Here is a 12,014-nt window from a genome sequence, read left to right on the forward strand (position 1 = left end):
TCTGGAGCCTCTTCTTGCCCTCCTGGCAGCAGGTGGATCTGGGCTCAGTGGAACCAGCCCAAGAGTGGGGATGAAGGAAAAATGTAGAGTTATGACACAACACAAATATGTTTGGCATTTAGCCCTATGTCTAAGTGCTCCTTGAGAAAAGAAATTTGGTACACTTTTTAATCTCTAAAGAAGCGACTCATGCAAATTATTTATGTTTGCCCAACATACCCGGGCCTGTCATAATAGCTGGATTGTAAATATAATAAAATAAATATTAATATAAATAAATAAAACAATTAATTTAAATTATAAATAATAAAATTAAATAATAAATTAAACATATATCATAAAATAATAAATAAATAAAATAATAAATTGATAATCATAAATTAATAAAACAATTAAAATAAAATAATTAAAATAAATAAATAGCTGAATTATAAAGCAGCTCAGTTTTTCAACCAAGAAATAAAATCCCAGGAGCAGCTGAACCGTGTGGCTCATAAACCATGAGAGTAATGAAGAAAAGTAAAGCTACTCCTTGAGGATATCTTCAAAGAAAAGCCTCCCAAAGCATTTTTCTCTGCAAGCGTGACATAGGCAAAGGAAGCAGGTAATAGACATATACCTGAGGTAAAGGAAAGAAACAAAATGAAGATGAAAGAATGAGAAGACATCTCTTATCCAAAAGCTGGCACTAGGAGACAGACCTTGGTTTGAGTAGCAAGGGACAACAGAAGAGAGGCACAGATGAACACATCCTCAGAAATAAAAGTACTTAAAATGGAAAAGGCCCCCGCAGATTTCACAATAGCAAGTAAGAAGTGGGCTAGTAGAATGTACCAAGATTTACACAGATGTATAAAATCAGTATCAGTGAAGCAAAGATGATGACTAAAGAAGTAGCTGTAAGGCTAAAAGTAAGAAGTAGCTGTAAGGTAAAGAACTAAGGGCAAGAATGGATTCTAAGAGTAAAACACAAGTTCCAACAATAACAGTAATACTTCAGAAATTAAAATGCTACATGATAACATGTCTCAGTAAAATAGAATATCAGTAACGAGTCATCAATATACTTAAGGCTTTGAGTTATCCATTAACTTTGTAAGTAAAAATACATAAAGCTAAAAAAGGTAAGAGCTGAATCTCCTTTTGAGAGAAAGATTTTATATGATCACAAACTGGAAATCCCAGCTGTCAAGGAAGAGCTCTTCTTTAGACCAAGAATGGGAAAAGAAAACAATCTGTACATAGAGTGGATTCTCTGAAGAAAAGTTGGAATTGAAAGAAAAGGAACAAATAATGACTAAAGTCTGTAAAATTATTTTAAATGACTCCTCTTCCATTAAAAAAACAAAAAAACAAAAAAACCTCCAAAGTTGCTAAGACAGATGAATGTAGAAGCGTATACCAATATAATACGATTTGGGAATCAGTTGCCACAATAAGACTTGTAAGACTCCAAATACACTTGTTTTGTCTATAGAAAAATTATGTATGTATATATGTGCTGGTAGGAGAAGCCAGGTTCCACTTACCTCCACTGGGTCAGGCACTTCAAGTCTTGTTTCTGGAGGAGCTTTCACAACTATAACAGTTTGGTCTTTAAGGCCACTAATTTTTCGGATATCTTGATATGTCACATAAGCTAATGTAATCCCTGTTAAGGAATTTTCCTAATCCAAATTTTGATATATTCAGACTATTAGAAGAGGAAGAATTCTTTTAATTATTTTTCCATTTTTTCATTGCTACACTGCTCTTAGCCCAAAGTTTTCTGTTCTCCACACCAGTTGTGACTGCAGTGAAACTGCGTAAGAACTTCTCTTTGATCTAACAGCTAGAGCCACTACCAAATGACAAAATGATCCTCCATGCTGAAGTCCTCCTCTCTCTCTTCTTCTATACAGCTAAAGCTACATAAGATAAAGCTACATAAGATAAAGATAAGATACAACTCACAATTACTTGCTGACTGTGTGAAGCAACACTTTTGTATACATTTGCTAGGAAATTATGAAGAATGGGAAATTACAGAAAAAACCCGAAGAATTTACAAATGGATGTTATTGATGTGCATATACAATATATTTTTAAGTCATCACTAAAATAATAACTTCCATATTTGAGTTTTGTAGATACTTGTATATTCATAAATCTATTTGTTAATTTATATGAAATTAATTCTTTTAAACTGCTTACACAACTACTTTAAACAACTCGACAGTGCAGAAAGTTGACTTCTGCATAAGCATGGAAAAAACACATAAACATTTTGCTGTTCAACATGCATTTGTCTAAATTAATGTGAGCATTCTGGCGGGTTACTTCACAGCTGCTCCTCACTGGCCTGTGGACCATGGTGTCACAGCTAAAAGCTCCCCACACTAATGCTGGGTATATCCCAAAACACTCAAGGTAGCAATCAGTCACTGCCCAATTCTATTTATAAGGTAGATAAGGAAGCACACAGCTGCAGTACAAACAATGTCTTGGCACTACCTAATGATGAGGGAAAAGAAAAACATTTTCCAAAGCAGAAACTTTGCTTTCAGGGATTAAGAAAAGGAAAAGGCTTCTCAGCTCCATGAGCAGTCAGTAGGTCACCTCATGTCAGACTTCAGTGAGATGAGCAACAGACCACATTGGGAAGCACTGGGATTGCTCCCCAGGTTTCACACTTCCACTTTCCTTCCTCAGTATTCACTAGTAAAATCAGTAAAGTCACCAAAGAATTTGGGGAATATGCTCTCCTAAATCCAAAAGCATGAAGCAAAGATGCTGCTATCATACTGATCCCTCCTTGCCCACCCCAAGGGAGTCAGCAGCCACAGGGCAGGGATCTCTACCACAGCAAACAGTGCTAGAAAATAAAGAATTGCAATGCCCACTTTTGCTTTGTTTAAATCCCTTTGAGGATCAAGGTTGTGCTGACCCTACTCCCTAAGCCAGTCGGTGGTCTTGCTTTCATAAGCATTTTGTGATGCAAGCACAATCAAAAGACAATATTTACATAGCTCACATTACGTTTTACTGACACTCAATTACTTATTTCCTATCCTTCAAAACAGAGATTAAGTCCACCTCATTAGATGCTTTTTAAGAACTACTGACTATCTAAAGTGATAAAAATTTTCACATCAGCATTTACTAAAATGCTCTATTCTGTTGCTAATAGGGGGGAAATCTAGTGAAAATGAGAATTGGTAACTCACAAGGGGTATTAGCAGACAAAATGCCAGAAGTCATATGAACTTTATGCAGCTAAGCATTGCTGTTACATTTAATAATTAAGTGTAAAGTAGCTCATAAAACTTTTACCCATGATATTCTGTTACAGATCCTCTAACCAGAGGAATTTAAAAATCTGTTGCGAGTTTCAGACTAAACTGACTCCCAACTTTATTTTCATCTCTGTGTAAGTAATTTAAATAAACATCAGTTTAATGTAAAAAATAAATAAATAAAGTAAGTAATGAGTACATGCACACACAAGTCTTTGTTACCTTAGTGAAGACTTTGTCTCTATGCCCATGTAATTTCTGTGCACATAAAAATGTGATTTGCTCTGGGCTCAAAAGAGTCAAAAAAGCACAGAGTCTTGGATATTATCATTCATAATCACCAATTCTTGGTTCTGTTTTATGTGAACAAGGATGTTAATGGGGTCCTTCAGGTGCAAGCAGCTTAAGTAGCTTCTACACAGAACTACATTAAAACCCATTATCCAACTTCTGGAAATTTCTGATGCTTCACGTTACATTGCTTAGATGAATTTTCTTAGTATTACAAAGCACAGCAAGAAGACAACACCTTTGAGGCTTTGGCAAAAAAGGATATCTCTGATTCTCTGAGTCTTCTGTTAGCAGCTTGAGGTCCAGGGTACAGCTTTGGATTAGCTCATCCAGTTTCTTCTCTTCCTGAGTCAGTTCAGTCACCTCCTTTGTGAGGCCTTGACGTTGTGCCAGCATGCCACCATCCTCTGACAGACTGCAGCCCCTGGAGATACAGAGGAGGAAGACACCCTGTCAGCATTTGTAAAACTTGACCCTGTGCTAAGGAAAAAGGAAGACGCAGGCTTGTACAGTGCAGATCAAGTCATAGAATCATAGAATCATAGAATTGGCTGGGTTGGAAGGGACCTCTGAGATCATCAATCCAACCCTTGATCCACTACCGCTGCAGTTACCAGACCATGGCACTGAGTGCCACATCCAGTCTCTTTTTAAATATCTCCAGGGACGGAGAATCCACCACTTCCCGGGGCAGCCCATTCCAATGCTTGATCACCCTCTCAGTAAAGAAATTCTTTCTAATGTCCAACCTAAACCTCCCCTGGCACAACTTGAGACCGTGCCCTCTTGTCTTGCTGAGAGTTGCCTGGGAAAAGAGACCAACCCCCCCCTGGCTACACCCTCCTTTCAGGGAGTTGTAGAGAGTGATGAGGTCTCCCCTGAGCCTCCTCTTCTCCAGGCTGAACAGCCCCAGCTCCCTCAGCCTCTCCTCATAGGATCTGTGCTCCAGTCCCTTCACCAGCCTGGTTGCCCTCCTTTGGACCTGCTCCAGGACCTCGATATCCTTCCTGAACTGAGGGGCCCAGAACTGGACACAGGACTCGACGTGTGGCCTCACCAGTGCTGAGTACAGGGTCCTTCACTCCTCCTTAAGCCTGCCCACAGCAAGTCAACATAAACTATGCTTTTCAGGAGAAACACCTTTTTATGATGTCAACATATTTTGGAACTACCACCAAGATGGAAAATTGAATATTTCTAACCTCTTCCAAAGTCTTGTTTCTAACACCCCTCTCCTCTAACCACACCCTGAAAAGGACCAAGGAAAGCAGTAGGCAGAGATGTGTACCTAAAAATTACTCCACATGCGAAAGCAAATGAGTTAATCCAGTATTCAAACAAAATGCTGTAATTTCTGTAATTTCCCTGACAAATGCTGTTTATACACTGAAAAAAGAAGAAGAAAAAACACTGAAAAAAGAAGAAGAAAACTTTATCCTGATAGAAGGCATTTTGGACAGTTGCTTGGAGAGAAGTGTTACAATGGAGAGTGGGAGAAGAAAAACACTGTTGCTCTGTCACAGAGAAATCAACCAGCAGGAATGGAAAAGGATAATGAACACTCACATCCACTGAATGTTGTTTTTGGATTTTTTCTTAATGAGATGGATGCCTTCCAGTACATTGGTGATATCGTAAATTCTCCTTTTTTGCACCTTGAGGACCTCTGCCGCTCTGTTCAAATCTAAGACCCCATCAGGAGATTGGCTCAGCAACTGAATGAACTTCTTTGTAAGAAGGCCAAGTGATGTATCATACCGAGTCTTTTCTGAAGGAGATTTTGGAGCTTGGAAAGAAAAGAGGGAAAAAAAACCAAAACACCCCAGATAAATCAGTTTTCTCATTTTGGTTCTGAAAGCAGCATCCAGAAATAAAAGGATACATATTACAGATATTTCTTTCATTTTTTACTAAAGAAATCTCTCAAACCTCTGCATTAAGACACAACTTAACCACTGGGTACTTATTTGTATTTCAAGACGTACTTTTCCAAAAGTCACAGGTACATGAGCAAATACATACCTTTTTTTAAATGCAAACATTTCCATTAGTCTGACGGATTCATATAGCAATATTCTACTTAGGCTTTCACTATGTGAATTCTTAACAGTATTTTTAGTATCTATTTATCCTGGCAGCAATACCAAAAATTCCCCTATGACTCTCCTTCATCAGGCTGATAGCCAGCTTTCATCAGGGTTTGATTTTCCCCTCTTGTAAGATAAGTGTTTCACATGCAATTAAGCAGGACTTAGGTGTACTTCAGTGGGTGAACACAATGACAGTTTCCATCAGCACCAGTCTCCACAGCTCACAGAAAACTCAAGTGATTTGGAGGAGACTGACACAAGGTACACTTTATAGTAATTATTTCTCCATAATCAAACAATGCTCGAACTGGGCAAGAGTATCCACTTCTTTTAAATTAGAAGTCAGCCAACAGCTTGAATCTTACTAGACAAATTGCTGTTTGCATGCACAAACATATCATCTATATATTTAATAGATGAGCTTTTAAGAGTTTAAATATGTAGATCAGAATAATTTCTAATTCTAAATGTTCAAGGCCTTTGTGTCAAGGGAAATGAGCTACCCATTATTAGAAGTCTGCTGGGCTGATACATCAAAAACCTTTCAATTGCATCAAGTATTATGCAGGCTGGATCTTATGCTTGATCTGGTGGTGATTTTCATGGTTTCAAGGTTCATGTCCCACTCTTAGTTGCAGAAGGCCATCAAAACTAAAACCCTACCTGAAAGGAAACCCTTAGACTGCCTTGAAATATTTTGAAGGATATGATGGCTTTTCAATGAAAATCAGTAATTGCCTGCTTCCAAAGAGAACTTGCTATATCTCATTCTTTGGTGGATTCAGTGCTTGTCTGCACTGGGAAATGGAAGGAAATTCGTATCAGTTAGGTGATCCTGTGAATTGAGAGCAAAGTGGTTTTGTTTGTTTGTTTTAATTTAGGATTTGGAAAAGAATAAGAGGATCAGAGTGCGAAGAAGCTACCTGACCCCCATATAAAATGGCATGTGCTTCTGGTCATGAAGCAAGTTCTCTGCACAGCCTTACCAACAGTGCAGCAGCATCCTGTGCTCCAAATTGTACTGAACTTCTATGAGAAGGTACTCCAATTTAAAATGGACTTCATGTAGTTTAGATTAATTAAAATAACAGTGGTTGTTTCACTTGTCTGCTTCAAGTTTGTATCTTTGGCTAATTTCCCTTTTCCTATCTCTTTCAATAAAAATGATGTAGACTGGTGAGTAGGGACAGCTAAGTATCCCTTCAGATCTCTCACTCTCTCATCACTACCACCACTGACCCAGTCCTATACTTTCCCCACTCTCCTCCCTCTGCAAGCCTAATTCTCCTGCTGGAATCCTCCAAACAAGATGGCAAAGCTTAGCCCCCAGCTCCTGTTACAAGGAACCTACCGCCTGAGGAAACAAACAGATGTGCAAAAAAACAATACTTGGAGCAACTAAGCAGTGGCAGTAATAATCTAGTCATATTGCTGGGAGAGAAGGAAGCTCAGAGCCCACAAAAAAGGATTTAATGCTGCTGTGGCACAGCCACCCCCCTCTTTGCCAATCCCTGCCTGGGGAGGAGGCCCTGCCAATCAGCTACTGTAACACTAGCAGAGAAAAAGGTGGCTGGCTTGATTAGCTTTGTCTAATAACTGTGTGTTTGATCCTGTCATAATATCTTGGTTCCTTACTCCTAAGCATCCTCAACATCATGTGCTTGGTTGAAGAGGAGGTCCCGGGAGGAGAGGCAGCAGAGGGACAGACTGAGCAGCCAGGAGCCTCTGCAGCCACTCAGCAGCTCTACATCAACTCATCAATACACTCTGCAAACACCTTGTGTGCTGCCTGGCTGTGAGGCTGAGCATGTTGCATGCACAATGAAATACAAAATACAACATCAAGAGCAGCATTAGACAACTCTTGTAGACAATATTATATTTTACATGAGAGGACAGTAATAAACACATTTTTTAACTACGTAATGCATCGTTCACTCTGATGTCAAACTAGTAAAATCAAAAATTCTGCCATAAAGAAAGCATATTACAAATTCCCTTACTTTTTGGACTATCTGGACTTCTTGTTGCAGCTCTTCCTTTCCCCTTTGGAGTCTTTAGTCCTTCAGCAAGATACTGATGACCACTTTCTCCCAGCTCCAGCCTTCGTTTTGCCTGTTAAAAAAAAAAAAAAAAAGTTCATTTTTTAAAATTGTTGGATTGATAAGAAGTGTATTTCACTTTATTGAACACAATGCTGGAGTTACAGGGAGGGCAGGCAGCAGTGAACATTTCATAGCAAGGTGAACCCCATATTAACCAAAAGGGAATCTGAATATTTATAGAGATCCAAAGGTGGACTTCAGTAGTAGGATGATGGCTTTGTTTGGAAAATTCAGCGATTTCTTTTTAATTTGAAAAAGCTGAGTGACATTTGTATGACTTGCTTTTATACCACACATACCTCTGCTTGAGTTGAGAACAGTCTGGTTAAGAAAACAAAAGACAAACACTCAAGCACAGAGATATGCACTCAGAAAGCTCCATTTCTCTTGAAAAACTCCTTCTAACCATATAAGTTTGTGTGCAGGCAGTATTAGTGCAAGTCACATTTTTCCTTCCCCATTTGAAATGATGGCTTGGAGAGAGCCAGCAATTTCCACTGCTATAAGCTTTCCATCAATGAAAAACAAGATACGACATCGAGAGCAGCATTAGACAGCTCTTCTGTTGACAATTTTTGTCTGCATTGAAAGCACAACCACTACATTTATTTTACATTAACTAGCATGTTTGTATTAAATCTGCCCACTTATAAGTGAAGTGGAGCAAAAGCAGCATCAGAAGGACAATGCCTGAAAATCATCTCAGTGCTGCAGTCAGCTCAAAGGAAAGCGATGTACAGCTCGAATAATAAAAATAATGGGTTAAACTACCCAACACAGAGACATGCCACACTACCAATATGAATTGTGTTCCTAGTCAGAAACACAATCTACTATCATTGGAAACAATTCTACACCCTGCCATGTTGCTCATGTTACTGAAATGAAATATGAGGATACTTCTTATCCTAACAGTAGAAAGCACATTACCTGGGAAGACAAAGGAAAAAGAAAAGTTTTACATCTAATGAATTTTAGCCAAATAACTGTTTCTGAAGAATGTTGTTTAGTCAATTAGGTAGAACAATTCAGAGTATTTTATTTTCCTGCTCATTAGAGTTGCCCCAGAGGCTTGGATCACATTCTGCTCTTCAGTGAACCAGTATAAAATAATACATTCTGCTGTGGAGCAGTAGACATATGTCTGTACTGGGGATTTAACTTATGAATTTTATTTTGGGTCTTCGACCCAATAGAAAGCTCTAAATAAATTAACTTATATACATTTATTTATGGATAAGTAACTAACATCTTTGTACTGGATTCCATTTGCAAACCTCAAACTTATTAAAAGGCGAGTTAAAGCACATGAAACTTGCACAAGCCCATGGTGAAATCGCATGTGCAGAGTGCTCAAGCCACTTTTCTCTCATTTTCTGGGAAGAAGCAAGGCATTAAATTAATCAATGACAGAGTAAAACTGAACTAACTGCATCCATCTAACCAATACAGGCACCAAGCTCACTGTAGCCCATTGGTGGCAACTTCTGATGGCATGAAACACCCCAGCTCCTCTGCCTCAGACATTGACTCTGTAAGCCAAGGACACAGATTTTAAAAAGGTCAGCTGTTAACAAAAGCATCCAGCTAATATGTTTAGCCAACACAATTGGATTAAATTAAGATTAGAGCTATTCCAGAGGGAGAAATACATTTCACACTTTTTTAAGTAAGTGTTTTTCCACCCTGAGAACTATAAAAGGGAAGGAAGGAGGCGTGAAAAGGGAACAATTCAGGGCATGGGAAGACTAGGCCAAAGGGATCCAATTAAAAATAAAAGAGAATATCAAAACCAGGTGTGAGAAGGAGGGGAAATGCTAAAGACTTCAAACTCAGAGATTTGCAGCAGCTCTCCCCATCTCCACTTTGGGCTACACATCAAAACTTTTTGTCTCAACTTGTTTGCAAGACATGAACAATGGTATTTTGCCTGTTTTTGTGGTTAAATACTTAAAAACTTTCTCCTGTGAACTTAAAATAATGAGGTTTGGTAGTGAGAGAACATAAACAGCATCCTTTGGCCATGTGCAGCAGCACAAGGCTGTCTGTGGGTGCTGGGGGTTGTGCTACAAAAATGTGCTCTTTGCTCTTGTCTCACCAGTGTGCTGCACCCATGGGCACTGCAAGACCATTGACTGGCTTCTGGAAAAATACCAAAGAGCAGAGATAGCAGATACAAGACTGTTAATTTGTAGGGCATAAAGCATGCAGAAAACCTGAAAGATATAGAGAGCAAAATATTTCAGAAGAATTTAAAAGAGCTTGGTGAAGTTACAGAGAGGCAATTACAGCAAACCCTGGGGAATGTTTAATTTCAGGCCAAGTATCCCACGTCACTCAGCAAGTGCTCTCTTCCACTTCCTGTTTTACAAACTCTGTAACTTGTCAGATGCAGAACTGAAGTGGTATATTCTCTCAACTTCTTCCCTGACTTACAGGCTGAAGATTTTTTTAGTGCCTTTTCCTTTTCACTGGAGATCCTGGCTGACTCAAAGTTCCTCTAATCTCCAAAATTATTCATAGTGCTTTCCAGACTTCCCTTCAAAAATCTCAAGTTCCATGGTCAGCAACTAGCAGAATAGGTGATCCTTTAAAAAAACACCCTCTTGATTTGCATAACTATACTCATTATTTGCACAACCTTAATTATTTGTCTTTATTTGCATTGTTTGATCAATCCTAGTATGCAGATTATTCTGACACAGTCCATGGGACCTCCTAAGAAGTAGCTTGACAAAGGACACCAGCACAAAGCATTCCAATGATAGGGAAAGATAGGAAGCACAGGAACTAAGACTTTGTCAGTGACGTTAAAACTTAAGTTCAATAAATGTAAGCCAGGCTCCTCAGGAGAATTGTGAGATGATCACAAAACACATGGGGCAATTAGACAGATAAAGCCACAAATTGATACATCCAGCAAGAGACATTAAAGTAACATGAAAGCATCCTATTGGGCTGAGTCTGACACCTACATAACGTGGCCAAAAAATGTTGCATCTACTGTTTTGACTCAATTTCCTCTTCAAATACTATGACCAGTTCCCTATATAGATCCACTGTATGGTGCAGACCACTAAAAACAGGTGACATGTGGATTCTTTTGCAGTTACTCCCTTTTAGCTTCAAGTTCCTTTTTAAAGCAAAGAAACCCAGATAGCTACCCCAGTTAACATCAGAGGCAAATCTGCAAGAATGTCTTCATAAGAACACTTGTCTCTATAGGAAAATAGTTTTAAAGGTCCCAGGATAAGCAAAGAATTTTCAAGTAGGCAGGGCCTGATGCAATTCACTTTACAATACTCAGTCTCCGGGATTAGCTTTTAAGAAAAAGTTGGAGGCAGGTATGCTTACAGAAGACAAGAAAAAGAGCAAACATGTTTTTCTTGAATTGAAAGAAAAAAGGTGAAAAAGAGGCCAATAGGAAATTATAGCCTACTTCCATTAATGGGCTGTTTTGACTTCCCAGCTACCTGGGTCTAAAAGGCTGCTGCTACCACCTCTTCTGCATCCTCCCCTCCACCACTGTGCTCTCCTTCCTTCCCTGGTGCAGGCAGCACCTGACTGACTGGTCTAATTCAGATGCTGCATGAAGAAGAAACCTAGTCCTACTCCAAAAGAGAAGTGAGGACATTTCTGCCCATTTATCCCTTGTGGGTGACTACACTGAGAGCTGCTGAGCAGGAGTAGCAGGCTACTCTCCATGCCCCTTGGGGCATCAACTTGGCAATGGAGTGGCTTTGCTTTCATGTCACACAGCAGTCAACTTTGGTACTTGGGGAAAGAAACTGGCACCATATCAAAAGAAAAACAAAAATCAGAGTGCTACCTTTTAAGAGCACAACAGACAGTGAAGTGCTAAGTATTAGGTGACAGCAACCACTGGGTTTAGTAGAACTTGCAGAGGGAAGTGCCATGGTGTGGTACAGACAGCATCAGTTTTTGAAGACTGCACTGTGTCAAACCAAAGCCTCATTTTCTACAAGACTTGTATTTCTAAGTTTGAGGGGAAAAAGTAGTCAAACATCCTCTAATTCTTTCCAGTGATAAAAATATGGAGAATAACTTTGCCAAACTATGCGCACTGAATTTTTTCCTGCTTGATGTCTCCCTCAGCAAGAAAAATTACGAAACATGTGCTGCCTTCTGAAAATCCTTTGCCTGAAATATTCCCGCACCCATTAGGCTGCAGTAGACATGTAAAATTTGACAGAAGGATGAACAGCATTGGACATATTCTTTTTCCCCAAAAC

At 39.1% G+C, this 12,014-nt stretch overlaps 1 protein-coding gene across 3 annotated transcripts in view; it reads right to left on the bottom strand.

Annotated features, from left to right (window-relative positions):
* E2F3 (E2F transcription factor 3) overlaps positions 1-12,014 on the bottom strand; it is a 47,292-nt gene that overhangs the window by 5,204 nt on the left and 30,074 nt on the right. For all 3 annotated transcript variants that reach the window (XM_071736329.1, XM_071736328.1, XM_071736327.1), the window contains exons 2-5: positions 7,660-7,771; positions 5,133-5,352; positions 3,832-3,990; positions 1,530-1,644 (exon numbers count right to left, since the gene is read on the bottom strand). In XM_071736329.1, the coding sequence (XP_071592430.1) occupies positions 1,530-1,644; positions 3,832-3,990; positions 5,133-5,352; positions 7,660-7,771 (606 nt within the window). The remainder of the gene's footprint in view (positions 1-1,529; positions 1,645-3,831; positions 3,991-5,132; positions 5,353-7,659; positions 7,772-12,014) is intronic.

The sequence above is a fragment of the Heliangelus exortis genome, chromosome 2 (genome assembly GCF_036169615.1).
Source record: "Heliangelus exortis chromosome 2, bHelExo1.hap1, whole genome shotgun sequence".
Lineage (NCBI taxonomy): Eukaryota > Metazoa > Chordata > Aves > Apodiformes > Trochilidae > Heliangelus > Heliangelus exortis.